The 21,421-nt window shown below is 39.0% G+C and overlaps 1 protein-coding gene and 1 long non-coding RNA gene across 7 annotated transcripts in view; one reads left to right on the top strand and one right to left on the bottom strand.

Moving 5' to 3' along the window:
• Positions 1–21,421, top strand: part of LOC115430805 (uncharacterized) — a 636,483-nt gene that overhangs the window by 155,910 nt on the left and 459,152 nt on the right. The gene's annotated exons all lie outside the window — the stretch shown is intronic.
• Positions 1–21,421, bottom strand: part of sema4d (sema domain, immunoglobulin domain (Ig), transmembrane domain (TM) and short cytoplasmic domain, (semaphorin) 4D) — a 70,994-nt gene that overhangs the window by 41,495 nt on the left and 8,078 nt on the right. For 4 of the 6 annotated variants that reach the window (XM_030151004.1, XM_030150997.1, XM_030150998.1 and 1 more), the window contains exon 2: positions 19,609–19,712. In XM_030151004.1, the coding sequence (XP_030006864.1) occupies positions 19,609–19,646 (38 nt within the window). In that variant the 5' untranslated portion in view covers positions 19,647–19,712. Of the gene's footprint in view, positions 1–11,131; positions 11,191–19,608; positions 19,713–21,421 lie in introns of all 6 variants that reach the window. The other 2 variants (XM_030151002.1, XM_030151003.1) reach the window with 1 other exon arrangement.

Genomic DNA, 21,421 nt, shown 5'->3' with positions numbered 1-21,421 from the left:
CTCATGTGTGTCATGTGTTAGCTGTGTTGCCAATGGAAAGGCCAGGAGAGCTTAGCTGTGAACCTGAACCCAGGAGTTTGGGAAACATCCTGTGAAGACAATAAAAATAGGACTAATGTCCCTGTATCTCACCAGCATGTTCTATCAAAAATTAATAACATCTTGAATTTGAGAAGTTGTCAGGCTGTGTTCTATGTTAGAGTCCTGTGGTGTTGATGCGGGAGATCCATCTCCCAATAGAAGTGGGTGGTACTTTCACTGGAGGACAACTCAACTAATTAAATCAAAGTCCATATATGACTTCTATCAGTGATCAGTAGTAACTACATTGATATCTGCAACCATTTACATGTTATAAACCATCAAAATATGGCCCATTATATGTAAATGTTTAAAAAATTTGTCAAAAATTCACAAATCAAAATTTCTCAAAACTGTGAACAAACTTTGTAGACATTGTCCCAAGAAAGCTACATTTAAAATTTTGAATGAATCTGACAAGTTGTTTTGAAGAAGAAGATTGTTGAAATGTAGACATTGGTGACCTTGAGTTTGACCCTTCAAAGTCACTCAAGGTTAAAGGTCATGGACCCAAATGAAAGTCCATATATGACTTCCAGTCAGTGCTCAATAGTAATATCTCTAGTAAGTAACATCTCTAACCATGTCCATGTTATAAGCAATCAAAATATGGCACATTAATCTTTCAAACATTCGCCAAAAATTAAAAAAAAAAAAAAAAAATCAAAATTTCTCAAAACTGTGGACAAACTTTGTAGACATTGTCCCAAGGAAGCTACATAATTTTTTTTAAATGATTCTGACTGGTAGTTTCGATAGAGAAGATTTTTGAAGAAATTGTTAAAGAAGACGATGCGCCTTCACAATAGCTCGTGGCCAATCGGCTGGTGAGCTACAAATATCCAGTCCAATAAAGTCAATAGAACCTGTAACCAGGGTGCGATTTGTTGGGGTGGGGTAGGGGGGTCAATCCCTCCTCTGGTTTTTACATCCCTACCTCTGCTCAATGAATTTCATCCTTGGGGGGGACAACCAACCAATTGAAATAACAAGCAGGTTGTGACAGTTTTCAGTTTTCTTCCACCTATATCCTACATTAGTGGCACTAATGTTCACCTGAACCAAACTGTCAGCAGTCTCAGAATTCACAAACGTCCTCATACACAAGGGCGCCGTAAAGGGAGGTTAAACGTGACAAATTCCAAATTCATGGGGCCTCGCATTTGTGTGTGTGGCGGGGGGGGGGGGCATGGAGCAGTGGAGGGGGTCCAGTGGATACAGGTTAGAACCTGTGAAAATTTCATGTAAGATCCACCGTACAATAGAGGAATAGAACCCGGCAGTTGGATGTTTAAAGTATGTAAAGTTTCACTTTCGTTTCACGCCAGCGTTAGTTACGTTAGTTATGGACCGCACCCCCACGTATATAACTGCTGATTGCCTACCCCCCCACCCCCCTCTGTTCTTCTTGACAAATCGCACCCTGCCTGCAACTGAAAGAAGGTTGACAAAATGCAGCATGATGTAGGACGAGTGTGAGAAAATACAACAATACCACTCAAAGCCACAATGGTGTTTTAAAATGTATCTGGTGGCATTAATAAATTAAAGCCTTAAACTAGACTCATCCCAGTATCTGTGCACTCCTGATGCCCTCCATCAATCTCCCTACAACAAGCCCCATTTAGGGCAAAGCTTAAAAAAAGCTTCAATCCCCTTTGAGAGTCAGGGTTACAGTAACAGAAAGAGCACACTGGCAGCTCCCTTCTGCCGCTGAGAGATTTAGAGGAGTGGCCATACTGCTGGGGGATATTTAAGACGGTTACCATGCTGGCAAGTCTCTTTGAGGCCTTTGTGTTCTCCTCTCAGCTCCTCTGGCTGGGCAGGGAGGTTGACACCTGCTCGGGGCCTTGCAGTTCCCAGCACTGCACTGTTAACTGGGCACTGATACTGGCGAGCTGCCCATCGAGGACAAGGGGACAGAGACGAAGAAACTGGAGCTCTGCCTATCGGTGCATGAGAGCTTTGTATGTGTTAGAGCGAAGGGGAAATTAACTTCGGACAGAAACTGACTTGGACGACTAAAAGCAAGTGACTGAGGGTGTGACTGTGGACTGGCTATTTGTATTTAAGTATTGTGTACACCTGTTGATGTTGTTTGTCATAGCCTATAGCAGGGGTGTCAAAGTCATGGTAGTTCAGGGGACACATTAAGCCCAGTATGACGTAAACTGGGTCAGTAAAATCCAGTAAAAATAGTAAGTGGAAAGATATTGAAATTGGAACACTAGAACAGCCTATCCAAAACTTTCTTGGAGATAAAGATGCTTATAAAAAAAATAAAATTAATTTAGACTTAATAACTAAACATACATTTAATATTTGGTTTGGAATGCTGCGTACACATAAAGTCCAAAGACATGCAACAAAACTAAAATGGATAGCATATGACAGTAAATTTATGCCATCCAAAATTGACCAAAACTATAAATATTGGGTAACCAAGGGAGTTACAGCTTGGTGTGTTCTGGAAAATAATGGGAGGCTGGAGAGTTTCCAAACTTTGGCACAAAAATATCAATTTGAGAAACATGATTTTTTCCATTATCTTCAAATGAGAGACTATTATAAAAGGGGAAATACAGGTGAAACGCTCCATGGAAGAGAGCGATGTGGTTCAAATCATGACTAAAGCATATAAAGACAGCAATATTAGGATAATCTCAGCATTATATAAAGCCTTAATAAATCTCGATAAGCAAACAACTTACTATGTAAAAGTGAAATGGGAAAGAGAATTTGACATAGAAATTGATGATATAGATTGGCTAAACATGTGGAAATTACATCATACAACTACTAGCTCTCGGACATGGAGGGAATTTGCCTGGAAAAATCTTATAAGATTTTTCATTACACCCAAGTTTAAAAGTAAACAGTTACAGAGGCATCAGGAATGTTGGAGAGAATGCGGGGAGATGGATGTTGACCATTCCCATGTTTTTTGGAAATGTTCAAAACTTTCGGAATATTGGGAAATGATCTGCAATGTCCTATGTCAAGTATTAGGATACACAATTCCAAAGATTTCTTTATTTATGCAACTTTGGTGATGGCACTATACGTGAACACGATAAATATTTGGTAAAGGTGATGTTGATAGTTGCAAAAAAATGTATAACAAGGAATTGGGGGAAGATCAAAGGATCAATGGATAAATATGATCGAGGACATATTTCTAATGGTAAAACTAACACACAGATTGAGACTACAAGAACCACAAATGAACAAAAAGTAGAAAAAATGGAAATTATATATGCAAAATAATTGATAAGACTGTGCTAACCCAGACTTATTTATGTTGTTGTGTTTTCTTTTTGTCGTTGTTCTTTTAAAACTAATAAAATATAAGTTACAAAAAAAAATAAAAAATCCAGTAAAAATAAGTGGTCCAGTAAAATAATAGAAAAATAGCCTAAAAATATCAACAATTCCAAATTTTCCTCTTGGTTTTAGAGCAAAAAAGTAAAATCAAATTATGAAAATGTAACCCATACTTGTGACTAAGCTGTAAAAGAGTCCAATATCTTTACTTATTTATTCATTTGTTTATTTAATTTTTTTTATATTACCTATTTATTTTCTGAATAAGATATACGGTACATGTGGCCAGATCTACATTAAAAGGATGTGTTCATAAATGGATAGTTCAGATAATCAGACTGCAAGAAGATATACCATGGCAATATTGTGGGACTTTAGAAATGTATACATCACCTAGTCTGTGTTCATAGTAATGCATACTTGTGACTTTTTTCATTTATTTATTTTTATTCATTTTAAGTCTACTGTATTTAATTGGAATTTCCTTTTACGAGATTATGGTGATTATATCAAACCAACCTATTCTATGTACAAACTCATACTACAACTGTATTATGCAACATATTACGGTTTCCTTTTTTTGTCAGATTGTAATAGAGGTTCATGTGATAACCTGTGCTTTTCAATAAAGAGAAAGTTAAAAGAGAACATGTTAAAATGTCTACATTTACAAACATTCCTTTAGAAAAAAAAAAAAAAAATCTGAACAACCTGACATTTCTTATGATAAATAAGTGCAATTTTAACAATTTTATCCTTCAACTTATTTATATATGTGCATTACAGATCAGTGGATCTACAAAGGCACAAAACATTTAGTAACTGGTGGAATATTAATGTTAAAATTTAGCAGTTTGGAGTTGTCATTATTTCCAGCTGCTTTTATTTTACTGCACAGACCCACTTGTGATCAAATTGGGCTAAAATGATTTTCACAATGCTGACTATTAATGTTTTCAGTGTAAATTTTACACTTTGAAAATTCCTCCCACAGGCTGGATTCGAATCTGTGACCGGTCGGTTTTGGCCCACAGGAAACAGTTAATATTAAAGGAGCTAGATCAAAAACATCATGAAATCAACACACAGCGAACAGATAGTCGCAGAGATTATGACACAGGAGATGAAGCACTGTGGCCTGGAGGGAGACAGGAAGCAGGGAAACGATGGGACTGGTAAATAAATAGTTGACTGTGTCCAATAAACGCTGTGTATTTGTCAAAGGTAAAGCCCATGCCCTTGATGAAACAGTCAAAGGACTTGCTGGTGAGAGCTGCGTATTGCTTTCACCACTTGCCACTTCATTTCTAATGCAAAGAGGACAGACAAGATGCTCCACATCCTGTGAGCAGAGAGAGGGGGTGATGTGAGCGACTTGGACATTCACTGCCTGCCAAATACTCCCAACTCCTCACTTTTTTTTCCTCCGGTCCCTGGCTCTGTGTTCCATGTACTCACTGATCATCAGCATCAATGCACAGAGATGCTCTTCTTCCTTTTCCTGCTGCTCGCCAAGAGGCTGGACTCGTTTTTTGTTTTTTTTTCCTGTACTGTCTGTTGCTATAATACCAAAGGGCCTAACCACACATAAACAAAACTGGGTAATGGAAATTTGTTTTAAGTAGATTATTTTGTGGAAAGAATGTCTCCTTTAGCAGTTCAATATGACATTTCCATGCTGTGCTACATACTAGTTGTTCCAGTCCTTGAAATAATTTTAGCTTTTCAGCTATTTCTCCAAACCTCTGGCTATTCTATAATTTATACATTGTACTGTATATAGAAAAGAAAGCCTGTACTTTACAGACTTTATTCATTCAGTCAGACAAATACACTGTCATTCATTAACAGGCGGATGCGTCTCTGCTCAACAGCTCACTGCTCTGTCCAGTGGACTACATTTCTGGTTGCATGACCTTATCAACAGGACCATCTGTACAGTACCCACCCATCTGAGGGAATGGCTACAATGCATGACTGGCTACTTATGATAATTTTGAGCTCAATATTGACCTATTTAGTTTGACTTCTTAACTGGTGTTTTTAACGTCATGATAACATGAATGGATGTGAACCTCTGTAAAAATCAGATGATTAGGCAAATGGTACAATTTACAATAGTGTGATACATACACTACAGATGTTATGATGGATTATTGTGTCGTAATGTGACAAGCACTGACCAAAAAGAGCAAAAGCAGTAAAGGTGTTTAGTATTTACAGTTATATGCAGTACTTTTTTTTAAGTAACAGCAGAAATAAAAACATAAGTGCTAGGCTTTCACAATGTTTCCTTTATCTTTTATTTAAAGCAAATGTATAGTTTACTCTCCTCTTCTTTTTACACAACACTAACTGTTGATTGGGTGCAGTGTATGATGGTGCATTCAGGCTCATGAATTTTAAAGCCCTCTCTCATTGTTTGTTGAAGACTCATGCAAGAAAATCTGCTTTGTCCAGCCTTTAACTAAAACAGCACGCTCTTATTTATACATCAATCTCACATCTGCTTGTCTTGTGTCGTCAGGTTTGTTAATAAAGTGCAGGTATTTGCAGTATTTAATCACTGAATTTGTTTTGAACATCTGGTCAAAAGGGTCCATACTGCATTGGAAAATAAATTCCAAAATTTATATTATTGTAATATGTTGCTCATTTTGCTAAGTGCCAATTACAAAATGACCTTGAACTGCAGGAGCTGGTTTCATTAGATTAGAGCTGCAACCAATTAATCAACTCAAAGTGATCCAAACAAATCATTTAACCACAATTCTCCTGAATCAAAGCTTTGTTTCTTTCATTTCTCTGCTGTTAAACATTAGTTCCACTGTTGTGTTTCACACAGACACTTATTGTGATGCACAAAGAAGCTTCAATTCAGGAAAACTGCAATAGAATATTTCTCTTCAACCAATTTGATTAATCGAATCGTGAATTTTTCCATTCACTTCAAGCACCTAATCGATTAATCAGTTGCAGCTCTACATTAGATGCTTTCATTTATTAAATAGGACTTTTCAAAGAGGTTTATTTGGCAGTGGCATGAAGGAGAGCGTTGGTATGTGTATTTTCCACCATGCTGTAGGGTGTCTTCTATTCTCCAGGGGCATTGTGGGTTATATGGAGCCTGGGCCTGTGTAAGTGAGTTACAGAGTGAGAGTGCCTTCACTTGAAACAAAACACCGTAGAGGATGATACACTGATGGGACAGATGTCTCCTCTGGTCTCATGAACAGATTAATGGAGTTTGGCAATAGATGTGGCAGACACTTGAGCATGCTCATACATGGACACGATAATGCCAACAGCGGGCATCAAATCGCTCTCATGAAACCGGACAGTGACCAAGTGCCCAAATGAAAACACTGTCAACTGCATCAGGATTTTGATTTGCCCTGACCCACAGGCTCAGAAACTTGCAGTTTTACTAAGACACTGACATTACATATTCAGCTGATGCCTTTCATCTATACACACACATCTTTACACCCGTACATTAGAACCTCACAGTATGACTTTCATTCGCTCCATGGCCGAGCTCGTTTTGCAATTTACCCATTTTACAAATCAATTTTCCCCATTTGAAATTAACTGAAACATAATAAATCCATTCCAGCCCTCCAAAAGTCCTCTCTTGGGGGTTTTTAAAATGGAAAAAGTGCTGTTGAACCAAAAACAACAATTATAAAAGCATAATAAAAGAGAATGCAAATGAAATAAACTGGTTTTATTAACTTCACACAAACATGTTAACTGAGTGAGTGGAGGATCCTGTTGGAGGAGCATGTGTGAGCTCAGTGCTGACTAGTATGAAGCTCACTCATACTGTGGATTTCCACTCATATTTCTAGACAAACATATTCACAAGTCATGGCTCGTAAAGCAAATCACTCGTACAATGGTGCATTCGTACTGTGAGGTTCTACTGTACAGGAGAGATATCTGCAATGTGTGATATTTGTTCAGCATTTTAACTGACACGTGTAGAGCGTGTGCTGGCCATCTAGTTCCTATGTATTTCTGCTTCAATAATGTAAAACTGTTCAGTTTATTGGTATTTAATTCCCCTGCTCCCTTTATAATATTTCCTCTGGAAGTTGCCACAACTGTCTGGCATGCTTTACCAACCCCTGTTTGTTCTGCCTTTCTCCTAAAAACAGAATAATTCCAAACAACTTTTTCAACATAACGTTTGTTAACTACTTTTCCCTTATTCTTCTGTTTTTCCTCAGACATTATTCATTCATTCATTCATTTTCTGAACCCGCTTTATCCTCACTAGGGTCACGGGGGTTGCTTGGAGCCTATCCCAGCTACATAGGGGCGAAAGTCGCCAGTTCATCGCAGGGCTGACATATAGAGACAAACAATCACTCTCACATTCACACCTATGGGCAATTTAGATTAACCAATTAACCTATCAGTGCATGTCTTTGGATGGTGGGAGGAAGCCGGAGTACCCGGAGAGAACCCACGCAGACACAGGGAGAACATGCAAACTCCACACAGAAAGGTCCCACCCCCTGTCGACTGGCGTTGGAATCGAACCCAGGACCTTCTTGCTGTGAGGCACGAGTGCTAACCACTGCACCACCGTGTCGCCCTCCTCAGACATTATGCTAGTACTAAATCACTAAAAGACAACATGACAGTGTGCAACCCACTAAATACCCCACCAAGCTCACCTATGGTGGCCAGAAAATAAACAGCAAAGTCCCTTGTTTGAACCAGAGTTTGTTTGGGGATATTAACTTTGGTCCACACTTAAACATAGTAGGTGACAGTGAAGCACCTTAACACTGGATCAGGCTTACTATGAAACAGAAAAACAGAGAATAATTCTGTGTTAAAGGACAAACAGTGACCTGCTCTTTCTGTAGATTTAAATGACCCATTCTTTGGTAACAAAAACACGACTCTAAACTAAATGATTCTCAATTTCAAAAATGAAACACGGAAACAAAAATACAGTTATGAATATCTAATTCCGTTTAAGGTATTAGATCCCCCTTAAACCCTCCTAAAGCTTACAGACTGGACCTGTATGTTTGGTCTCGTCTGCTCCATAGCCTCCACTGCCTGAATAAACCAGTGCAAAAGCTGCAGTTCCCCTTCAAACCATCTGGAATTTGCTGAAGATAGATGTCAGGCTTCAGTTGTGAAGTGCAAAGCCACCGTGTCAAAGACACATCATGCTGACATAAAGTCATCTGAAAGCCAGTCAACAGCTGTACGAGCTCCGCTGTGCAGCTGACCATTAGCTGTATGGAGAAATTCATCTAAAAATTGCAGCAGATGATGCAGCAGTCATACATTATGCACGGTGAACCCACTGGGTGACAGATGGGAGGGAAGAGTTCAGCTTTTTAAAAAGCCCGATCAAGGATTACCGACATGATCCGCAACATTAAGAACACTAATTCAGATTTATGCTTAAGGCTAAGGAATGACACTGAGCACAGGACGCTCATTTCAGGCTGGAAACAGAAATGTAATCTAATTACAAAGAAAAACATAGAATTAAAATGTAGGTAAACCATCAATAACAACCCAAATGTCTAAATTGAGGAAAAGAGCTTGTGTGAAGGCAACACTATACAGGGGATGTAAAATGGAAGCCCTCCTATATAATTACTAGTTGTTGGGCCCCTGCTGAGCTAGCATGTCAACCTAAAGTGGCCACAGCAAAAGGCAAATGAGGGGTCAGGTCCAGTAAAGGGTATATTTAGTCTGCCGATGGCAAGCTTTTTAAAAACAACACGCCCTTTCCCTGAGTCACATGGTGCTGGAAGATCTGAAAAACTTCCCTATAAACATGCAGGCGGGTGAAGTAAGCTAACTCAAGGAACAAGGGCTGCTGTGTGGTGTTCCCCTTGCAAGTATGCGTCTGTAGTTCAACATGAAAACATAATCACCATGCGCTTTCTCTTTTAATTAGAGGAAAACAAGTGGAAGAGCTTTACTATTGACATCTGCGAAGGTAAAAATAACAATAATGAACCTACAGTGTTGATCGTCTTTTAGGAAAGACATGTATGTTGTTATTTTTAGTCGTCTACAGTTATTTGCAACTTTCAGACATCAAAGTAAGGTGTCTTCTTCAGTCAAATAAAGACGTATGATCCTACTAACAGTACCATGTCATTTTCATCACAAGAAAATTGTCTTGGAAGCTCAAAAAAACAAAAAAATCATTCACAAAGGCCGTGGTGTTTACTAACTAAAGGCTTTCCTGAAGACAGCTCAAGTTGTCTAAGATGGTGCTGAGCTGCTGCACAGCACAAACGACTGAGAAAACTCCAGTGAGTGTCACTTTTTGTTGAAGTGAATACTAGCAGTTTATATAACCTTGGGTCACATTAACAGTTCAGTCATAAACCTTTCACTTGAAGTAGTTTCCTTGAGGCTACTGTGATACCGGCCAGGCCTTGGGGCGTATAATGTGGGGCTATTTTGGGAAGCTGCAAAAGCCCAGCTGAAGGTCTTGTGGTCCCAAGCTGAAGGCTTTGCGGTCTCAAGTTAGTGAATGGTAGTCACATTGATGGTAGGTTTTTAAAAAGGGCAATAACTGAGGGCAGGTGTCTTCTGCTCCCAGAGCGGAACAAATCTCTGGGTCTGGGTTTCAAATCAACTCAAGTAAAATAAAAATATCTATGGATTCCCCTTTATTTCACTGACACAAGTACGCATTAGACGGATGCTTTAGTACACAAGAGGGGTTTGTATTTCAAAGTACAGTTACTAGACTTTGCCACCAGTTAGAGGACATTTGAAGGGGGCTGTAAACATCACAAAAACACCCGGCTATATTTTCCCCTCTTCTCCGCCTTTAAGCAGGATTCCTTTTTCCTTTGCAGGCTTTGGCGGGCACCGATTTCATGGTGGTAATTTTGGCCCGCACAGACAAAAACCTCCTTTGGAGTGCTGTGCAAAAACTCAGCCCATCACCCACAGGCTGTCTAAACACTAACAGTGTGTCCTTTTGAACTTGGCATAGAAGGGGATTAAAAACACTAATTTCATCGTTTCCTCAGAGTTGGATAAACAATGCAAAACCTAGCCTATGAATGCTCCCAGAGTGACTGAAAATGACCTCACCTAAACTTCAAGCAACAAGTTTGCAGAAGTAACTTTTATCTCAGAAAGTATCAGAATTATGCATGAGCAGCTCTTATAAAATTAAAGCATCAGTCACTTGGAAACAGGCGTTAGTTTCAGTTGCTGAGTGAAGCTGCGGAGCAAAGAGGAAGTGGGTTGTTCAGGAAGGCCGCTGAAAGCAGGCAGCTGTGTGCACACAATGTCCATCACTCAAACATTGGTAGATATAATTACGACTATGCAGACCAACAGCTGTCTTCCCAGCTCATGCCAAAGCATTAAGAATCAAAACAAGACAATCACACCTGAAAGGGGAAATGGAAACCAAATCAGACAGTGAAGAGGAAAGAAATCAAAAGGTGCGGTAAGAAAGGAGGATTCATAGCAAAAAAAATTTCAAAAAAAAAACTTGGGGTTCTGCAAAGCAACAAAGCCAAAAAGGACTCAAAGTACAACTGCTGATATGGTCATGCAGTGGGGGGAGAAAAACAGGAGCAAAGCCCTGAGGTGATTACAAAGGGGTTGGAGAAGCATGCGGCAGTCGTGTTGAAGCATGCAGACCCAAGAGCAGCTCAGTCAATCTGAGCAGTGGGGGTGGGGGGTTGGGGGGAGGAGTAAAGTTTCTGACCTGTGGCTCCTTACAAGATGCGACGCTCTTCCTCCGGAGAGAATTATAAAATCCTCAAGCTAGGGAGGAGGGGGGAGAAGACAGAAAGATCAGACAATGTGCTTATGAAGAACAAGAGAGGGAGGGAGCAGAATACATGTGTTTACACGTTCAGTGTGTGGTTAGTTATACAATGATGATGACAATTAAGACACAGTGCACAGAAAAGTAACATTACATAACATTTGCATTGATATAAAGGAACGTTCAGCACCTCAATCCAAACACAGATGCACATAAGGCAGAGGCGTCAAACTCATTTTAGATCAGGGGCCACATCATCCCAATATGATCTCAAATGGGCCGGACCAGTAAAAAAAATAACCTAATAATATAAATAATGTCAACTCCAAACTTTTCTCTATGCTTTACAGGGAAAAAAGTAAAACTACATGATGCAAATGTTTACATCTACAAACTAGCCATTAAAAAAATTTTGAGGAACCATGAAAAAACTGAAATTTATTAAGAAAAACAAGTACAATTTTAACAATATTATGCCTCAGTTTATCATTTACACATGTACATTAGAACTTACAGATCACTGTGGATCTACAAATACACAAAACATTTAGTAACTGGCAGAATATTGTTAAATTATAATGTTCATATTTGTTCAGATAATTCACATTTTTTGTGAAAGGATAGTTTGTAAATGTAAACATGTTCAAGTAATTTTACTTTTTTTACACTGAAACAAAGAGAAGAATTTGGAGTTGTCATTATTTATAGGTTATTATGATAGTATTTTAAGGTCTGACCCACTTGAGATTGAATTCTTAAGTGATATTTTGCATTTCACAAATTCATCCCACGGGCCCGATTGGACCCTTTGGCGGGCCAGTTTTTGGGCCAGGCGCTGTATTTTTGACAACCGTGATATAAGGTAATAAGATAAAACAGTCACCATTATAGAAGGTTAAAAAAAAAAAAAAAAAAAAAATCAAACACCAGCTAACCACTGTCAGGAGACCATTTACAACCAAAGACCAGTTAATGTTGTTATCTGTGAAAACCACGGCCCTGTGGAACATGCAGCCTGTGGTCTCTCATTTGTCATTCCCCTTTCTACTGAGGACAAGCCCATTCATACATTTGTCATTCGTCTCCGTTGTCTAAGTACCGATGATGAAGCTGTAGATTTATGAGAAGTCAATAGAGCAAAAACACTTTACAGCGACCTGCAGTTCTACACAATTCAACCAAATTCCCATATCACAACACAGGCCATTTCAGATCCACATGACTGACACCATGAAAATGATGAGAAAACAAAGAAAATCACACATTTTTGGTTTGACATTCAACTCCAGATTTAATGGTAAATTTCTTTGAGATTCAATGATCCAAACTTTATTAGATTTCTTTACAAAGTTCAGATTAATTAATTACTTTATTTATTTAACTAGGTAAGTTAGCTGAGAACTGATTCTCATTTACAATAACGACCTGGCCAAATTGACAGTTAACCACTTACAATAGTTATTTATTTTTTCACTTGTTATAACTGAATCAACTAGTCTTTTTCCTGTTCTAAACTTTATTACATTTTGGTTTTTGAAAATCTACTATAAGTTTATAGAATGTATAAAACCATCACAAGGAGAGACTGACACATTAATACCTCATTTGTCTGTTAGCAAGATAACACAAAAAGTTTTGATGAAATTTTCAAGAAATGTTGATACTGGCACAAAGATCAAATGATTAAATTTTGGTGGTGATGTCGGGGGGGGGGGGGGGGGGGGGGGGGTGGGGGGGGCACTGATCTGCCTTGGCTCTCTGAGTGCTTTTCTAGTTATTACTGTTTCACTATCAAAAAGTTGTTATTCATAGTTGATGGTAAGATATATTTATCACTTTTGCTCAAATATTCAATATAATGAAATGGAAAATATCAAATATATATATATATATATATATATATATATATATATATATATATATATATATATATATATATATATATATATATAATTTTATTTATTTATTTATTTTTTTATTTTTTTAAAGTAAAATAGAAACTGTCTAAACAGTGTTCTAAAATTGCTGTAAATAATAGAAACCTATGCAGGAGGTACAACCATTTGTCATTTTAGCTTCTCTTTTCTTTAACAAATTGTCTTTTCACACATTACAATTTATGATATTTGTCCAACATGGATACTGAAACACACACACTTTGCAAGAACAAAGATAACACACACACATAAACTGCAAAATCTACACTTTCCTACCTTCAATATGAGCATTTCTTTAAAATTTATGTTTTAAAAAGGACATTTTTTCTCATGTGATTGTCTTGGTGTATTTTATCTGACAATTGGTGACCTGATTAAAATGTGCTGAACCATGTTCAGCTCATTTTCTTTGGGTAAACGTAGTGTTGACATGTAAATAGTGTTAATGATAACACATAAAGAGGACAAATTTTGCATTATATAACCACCAGGCAGTAACAGAACAATAATCAGCTGAACATTTCTTTTGCTTTTCCTGTTATATTCCAACAGGCAGGGAAAGTAAAATCTTCTTATTGCCATCGTGACAGATGGTTGGGCCTCCATTCACACACTTTCCAGGCTGTTCCTTTAGACTGCTTCTCTGAACAAAATTAAAACCCTTACAACAGAGCTGAATACATTCTCCCTGCACAAGCACACAAGCTTTATTCCCACAGTCTGGTGCAACATAGTTCAGTCAGAGAGGACACCTTAGGCCTGTATTTACTTTGGGTTGACTGTACTTTAGGTCACTAACTTTTAAACAGAGAATCAGTGTTAGTGAATGTCCAAAACACTTGTATATACTGTATGATTAACAGAGGATTAGTGAGACATAAATTATTTATGAAAAGACATAAATGACTAAAGCCACCAAAATGGATGGTATTTTCCCAGAACAAGGAAACAAATCTTCCAGACAACTGAATTCAGGTCACCCGAATCAACCCAAATATGTGGATTCATTAGCATTTGCTTAGTGGGCTAAAGCTACTGTAATGCAGGTCTACTGCTTTACTGTATAAAAGAATAATCAGATTATGTTAAGTAGAGATGATACACACCAGACTGGAAAAACCACACAGGACATCACATCATCTCTCCTCCTGTTTCAGTTCTATCACACAGTTGACCACAGTATCCTGCACTGAGCTGGCTGTGGTGAGGATATGCCTCCTTATGAAGATGAGTTATTTCATTCATGTCATCAAGTATAGATTATGTATTATTGAAGATCAGATTGGGAGTTAATATCAATTTCATGAGAAGAGGGTACATACAACATATCGTATATCAAGGGCAACAGCCATACTTGGTAGTAACAGTTTGTAGCCACTTCAGAACAGTCAAAACATTTGATAACAGGTGATTATGTATGAAAACGTCAACATCTTGTGTATGTGATATTTGTCCAGACTCCACAGGAAAATAAAATAAACGCACGAAAACAAATCCACGACACAGCGAGTCTCCGCCCGTCCTCTCTTCTGACAGCATCAATGGGGGCTGGGAGAAGATGACAGTTGGCACAAGATTGATGAGTCGTCGGCCAAAGGTCGAATCCCCCTCAACATCCTTCGGAAACACTTTGACTTGGGTTCCCTGAGCTCCCACAAAACCTTGTGACAGCTGATACAGAGCCCTTACTATGCATCCATGGATCCCACTGACACCACGCCTTTACATGGCTCAATTCAGGATGTCCTGAGTGGGTGTCTCGCCTGGGTACAAGTCCAGGGGGTGCCCCCTCCCCAAAACCCTGCCCTTTGATGACACAGCGGTCTGGAGAGGTGAAGGAGAGGAAGTGGAGATGTCATGGGTTTTGACTTTTATAATTGATGAGTGGACTTGAATGAGGATGGGCCCAAGCTGGCCTTTTGAAACTCTTCAAGCTAAAACTAATTTATTAATAGGCCTACTCCAGAAACTCAGGGTCTGGTAAACATAGTAACATGATGGACTATTGAGTTCACTCCACTGTGACACCGGATTTCCTCTGCCCTGAGCCTTTTCAACGTCTAATGATCAAAAAGTCATTTGTGGCTAAATGTACCCAATTCTTCACTTATGGCCAGAGGGTCTCCAAAGAAATACATCGTATCCCACTATATCTAGGTCATTTTATTTTTTGTTACCGTTACTAACATCACAGTATGCAATAAATGTTTTAGATTACAATAACCAAAGTGGACTTCTTTTTTTTTTTTTTTTAACTCTTTCAATGCCATGGGCCGATTAAATCGGCTTTACGAATACAACCTTTAAAGTGCCACGGGCCGATCAGATCGGCTTTGGAGAATACGCCATTTTTGTGTACAAACAAACCATCCACCCCCATTTCTTTCTCACATTTCGATGACGTTCTTTCAAATCTTCTTGCAAATTACGATCAATAATGAATCGGCTGCGTCCGGTGCGTTTTGAATCTAAGTAGCAATCGGTCGGATGTTACCGAGCGGTTTTTGACCAAGGAAGAGCTCGCGTTTCGTTTTCTGCTTGGGAAATTTTATGAATGAATTTATGAATGAAATCATATGCAAATTAGATGGCCATTTTGTAGTAATATCGTAAACACAGCGATCTGTCAAAACAGTCCCATCTGCTAGAAAATGAGTTCTGATGACGATTCAGACTTCAATTATAAAAACGACGCGAAATACTGAAAAACGGCCAAATTCTGTGGCACTTTTAAGGCTTATTAGCCCCTTAACTGTCTGGCACCGAAAGAGTTAATATTCCAAGTTGTGGAGACTGCTTTTTCTTTTCCTAAGCTCCTGATATTTTCATATGAAAAAGTTAATCATGATGTGTAAGTTGTCCTTCATATTAAAATATACATATTGTAAACATTGTGCATAAAGACTGAGGGGGTTTAAATCAATAAAAAAGAGGAGTAAGGCCAGTGAGGATTTTAAGAAAAAAGTCTAAAAATTTTCAGGAAAAAAGTCATAGTATTACAAAAAATAAAGTCGGAATTCTCTGAGGAAAAGAAGCAGAGGTGAAATTACCAGCTGAACTACATCCAACCAAGGCAATTTTGTCTGAGTCTGTGTGGTTCTTTCATCTTAATAGAAACCAGTGTTTGCACAGTGCTTTCTAAGTCCTGATCCTGCATACAATCTGGTGCTGATGTGCCAAAAGGCTGAATATTTCCTTACTAGTGAAACTTGTGCTAAAGCTGCTATAACTAAAGATGCTCTACATTACTTATTTTAATGCAGATGACAGACTCTATCCCCCCTTTTTTTATTGATTTATTCTCATCAAAATACAACAGTAATCTCATATTACTATAGAAGAGGTCTCAAATTATGCATTTCCTCTAGACATGGCAGATTTCTTAATTCTCCAACACTCTGTTGTAGTAAATCCAGTTTCTGTAGGTCTGTGTGACTGACAGCTGATGAGTGCTTTACCGGTTTCTGCAAGTGGTTGTGGATCTTTTCCCCCCTGAGAATGACATGAATACATGTACATGTGGGAGTTTAGCTGAATAGATAAATCAAAGACTGGGAAAAGGCCAGTCATCCCTCCGACCGTGTGGTCATTCCAGTAAATACCCCCACACCCCACCTCACCTCACCCCAGTCCACACACACTCATACACATATACACACAAACCAAACCCCCTGTGCAGTCGCCCTTACTGTTCATCTATGGACATTCTCAGTCTTTGACATGGCTGTCAGTTCTCCACAGGTAGAGGAGGGAGGGAGGGCACATTATTGACAAAAGGGAAGAGAGAAAACCAGCTTTGGTACGAGAGAGGATATTTGAGCTCAAATTCATACAGTGGTTGAAGCGAAGGAGGGCAGAAAACAAAGAGAATTGAGAGAAGTGAGTAGGAGGAAGAGTCTCCTCGTGCAAAACAGGAATGCAGCAGTTGCATAAAGAACCATGACAGTACATACACTGCTTTGAGGGCTTAAGGAACGATGGATTGTTTTTGTGTCTCCCCGTTAATAATAGAAACACCCAGTTAGGGGCAAAAGCATTCAAAAATGTATTGTTAGCCTCATAGCATAATTGCTTAACTCACATTTTTTTTTTAGGTCATAGCCAATGATGAAAAAAATCAGCAGTGTTACGAGAGTAAAATTATGCTGATAACACAATCTGGTCAAAAATATGATTTAGGCAATTAAGATATGAGGCCAACGGTAATGATACTGTACATGTAACGCGGTATATGTTGAAGTAAAACATTTGGGTCACTGTTTTAATTGATGATGCAATCCAATACATTAATCTTAACTGAACTAGGTGAAATTCCTGGTCATCCAAATCCAGGAGAGAGGTTGTATGGACTCTGTACTTCAGCACACAAACATGTATACATGTGCACACACAAAAGCAGAGTGCTGAAGAGGATTATGCAGGCTTGAATTTCAACAGAATGAACCCCTGTCTATAAGCACTACAGAGCAAATCTGGCTTTAGAAACTTTCCCCATCCCAGAGCATCCTGGTACAATAGGAGGCTGAAGTTATAATCCAGCACATGAAACAAGTTCATTTTTTGATATTGTGAGACCCCAATGGGATCTTGAGCAACAGAACAAAAAACTACTGCATAAGACAGGCTAAATGCTAAGTTTTCCACTCTAGCTGTGAGTGCGGGGCAGCTTGTCTCTGGGAATGCCATTTGGAAAGCATATATCAAGAGGAATGTCCACAGATATCGCACAATGTGTAAATGTTTGTTCATGACTGAGCCGGAGAAAATAAGGGGGCATTTGTGTGAGTGTGCATGTGCATTAGAGAGAAAATAAGCAGCAGTCTTCTTCTGCCTTTGTATGAATCTTAAGTAGTCCCATGTAGAGGGAGGCTTTGTTTGCGGTCACTGTTGGGGGGCACGTCCTCCAACTTTTCCCCTCACTTCCTTTTGGCATAACATTTATCATTCTTCTTCGACGAACAATCATCCCACAACATGCACTAGCATCTAGCACACAATAAACTACTGCCCTCCCCCTTTCAGCCTCTTTGGTTGCTTGGATACCTTTCATCCAACGGGACAGCTCGACAACAACATCATCACTTACTAACTCCCCGCATTCGCTTAACGTTACTTGAGTTTCATTTGGTAACCTTAAACACTCCAAACGCTCTTAATGAAAAATGCTCCCATGTCTAGTTTTGTATTTTCCAAGCCCAGTTTTTTTTCCCCTTGTTTACCCTTTATATTGCATCCAAGACACTAAAAACTTCCAAGTGTCTGGCCCTGGAGAAATTGCAATACATCTTTAAAGGGAACACAGCTGAAACAACCTTCTAATTTGCAAGAGAAATTCCCTATTCTGCCAAATATAGCATTATCCATCTCCACCAAACTAGCTAGATGCACGATATTTGAGTTTTTTAATGTGCTGGTGTGAGCTCAGGGGCTACCCTTGGGACTGTGGCTGAGTGGGTCCCTAGATACACTTCACCCCCCCCAGCCCTGGTCTGCCTTTTCTGCATTCTTTGGAGTTTGAACAGGTGCATAAATATTAAGCTGAGAGTATGGGGGGGTGGCAGTCCAATTATGTCAGTCACATTTTGTTCAGTTCAAACCTTTGCTCTATACTTATACACTCTCCTGGTTTCCCAAATCCCACATGAGCATCTGTAATTGTGAAAATTTATCACTAAAATCAAAGCGTTGTGAAAGAACTTTTTGCAATGGGAAGACCTTTTTTTTTTTAACTGCCCCTTTCATTTTCTGTAACTCAACCACATAATAGGCCTGGCCTTACTTGGCCTTCACCGTGTTTGCGCCTATCCCTTTCAGCTGACCGGCCTGCACCACTTATTCCGCTTATTATGAACGCTGACGGCAGATTATTTTGCTTACTGCACCCAAAGTCTCTATCCCCTATAGATCAAATCCAACAAACACTGGAAAGAGAGACAAAGGCAAAGTTAACAAAAGAGACAAAAAGAGAAAAGAGATAGAAGTATAGAGAACTAGTCCAAAATGAAAAGGGGGAAGGGAAAAGATGAAGGAACCTCAGCTAAGACACAGAAGAGGAGCAATAGAAGAGGTAGTAGTGCAAAGCTTCAAAAACCTTTAACTAACTGTGTTTTGTCAGGAGTATAAAGAGCAGCTAACAGCAGTCGCAACATACCAGCACAGTGAACAAGAATGCAAATCAGCCCTGATGCAAATGTCACGTCAAGTCTTCAGGGGCAAAACAGACTGTCTTTATGGCAACCCCCCAGCACTGCGCACTTCACTCTGTGCTATCAAACCCCTGATTCTCCTCCAGTTCTGTAAACTGAAACACTTACACAACACTTCCATGGGACAATCTTGCTTGGAGCGAGAGAAAGCATAAACACAAAGACATGCAGCAACACTGCATCAGTGGCTTACTTCACATAAAACAAAGGGCTAAAGTACAGTCGGCTCTTCACGCAAACACACTTTCTTGTAAGAGATAGAACCACTTACTTATCAGTCATGGCATCGGCTAGCGAATATTGGTTCATTAAGACTGATTTTCCCTTTTCTTCTCACAGCTGGAAATGGTCAAAGGTGGTTGTCCCAACACTAATCTGAAACAGAGGGAAAAACAATCAAAGTTTAGAGTAAATAATATATTCATGTCTAGTACAGAAGGTTTCAGCAGAAATTCTGAACGTTCCTGCTGTTCGCTGCATATTTACCCCCATACCAGTGCTCCTTTCACAGATTCATACTTTCATTCAGTTTAACAGACTGATTAACGCTCAGCTCTCCTGGGCCTCTTGGTTCTTCACACCATAGCAACCAGGAGGCCTCGTTTGACAGTGACTGAAATTTGGCTTGGGGTAGGCCTCAAGCAGGGGTTTCTGCTCAGGTTTATATGGTACTTCATTTTACCAAAATCTTTTCACTGTGAATGAGAGGAAACGTTGCTGAATGTATTGATATAAATCGATATAAAAGACTCATCGAATCTGTGGGGAAGACTGATGGAAGTGACTTTCTTCTGTATATGAAGAAAACATTTGGTCAGATTTATCGTTACCTTTAATGGAGCAGTGGAACGAATTCCTGACATTTTGAGACTCATCATTCAAATGTTGCTGGGTTTTGGGAGTCAGCATGGTATGAAAGAGGCTAAATGCAGCTACATTTGTGGTAAATATGGTGTACTGGATGTAAACACTCTCAGATTAACAGCCATTTTAAAAGAAACGCTTTATATTTACAACATTCTCTCCACTGTAGGGAAGACATTATGCACTTTAAGTCTGAACATTCAATGCAATATCAGGAAACGACGTACAAAACTCTGATTTCAAGAATACTGTACACTGTACCGAATACCGTACTGAGATATGCACCGAGCTCAGTAAAGGCTTATTTTATTCACATGTCAACCACATATTCACATTAATGCACGACAAAAATCACGCATGTGTAAAGAAAATATGAGTTTGTTAAGTTTCATGATGTCCGCCTGTTGGAAATGAATGGGAAGTTTTTTGCAGTTTGTGATTTTCTTGTTGGCGTGGTTGCTCAAACTGATAAGAAGAATCATTACACACGACTCCTGAGCTGTGGGATGGGTTTTGTATTCAACTCTGACAAGACCAAGAATAAGAAGTTGAAGATATTATGCGTCTGGATCATCTGTATCATCTATAGCTGGATCATAATAACTTGACGCAGAGATAAGTATGCAGGAAATCAGTGGATTTGAATACTAATTGTCATTCTGATGAAAAGCTCCAATTGCTTTTTCATACATTATGAGCATTAGTCTGCACTACTAAAGCTGAAGGGTCAAAACACAGTAATGTCCCGTCAGAGGGTGAACTTTAATTGATTGCCATTCCAACATTTATTTCAATATAAAGTAGCTCCTTGTTTTGGATAATCCCTTATGGTCCAACTAAAGCAAAAATGAATTTAAAAGTAAAAATGTGGGTCATTTAGCAACATTAATCTGTCAAATTGTCTCTAAAATGTCCTGTCAAAGAGATTTCAAAGATTGTATTTTGACTCTGAAACAAATCCACGTCATTCTTGGCATTTAAATGTCCAAGTTGCGATGGCTACTTCAAGTATACAACATTAAGGACAAAAAAGACCCATCATCCAGGCTGGCTAACCTAGCAGACATGCTTCACTTCCTCACAATTACCTTGCTCTGGCCTGGTCTCTTCAACTTTCTGGGGGATACAGTTACCATAGTTACCAAAGCAGCCAACCAGCCAGCTAGCTTGCATAAATAGAGTGCGCCAAGGAATCCTCTGGGTAGCGAACAGACAGTATG

Source organism: Sphaeramia orbicularis, chromosome 12 (assembly GCF_902148855.1).
Source record: "Sphaeramia orbicularis chromosome 12, fSphaOr1.1, whole genome shotgun sequence".
Taxonomy (NCBI): domain Eukaryota; kingdom Metazoa; phylum Chordata; class Actinopteri; order Kurtiformes; family Apogonidae; genus Sphaeramia; species Sphaeramia orbicularis.
Note: the sequence above shows the minus strand (reverse complement) of the source record. Positions and strands in the feature narration are given on the sequence as shown.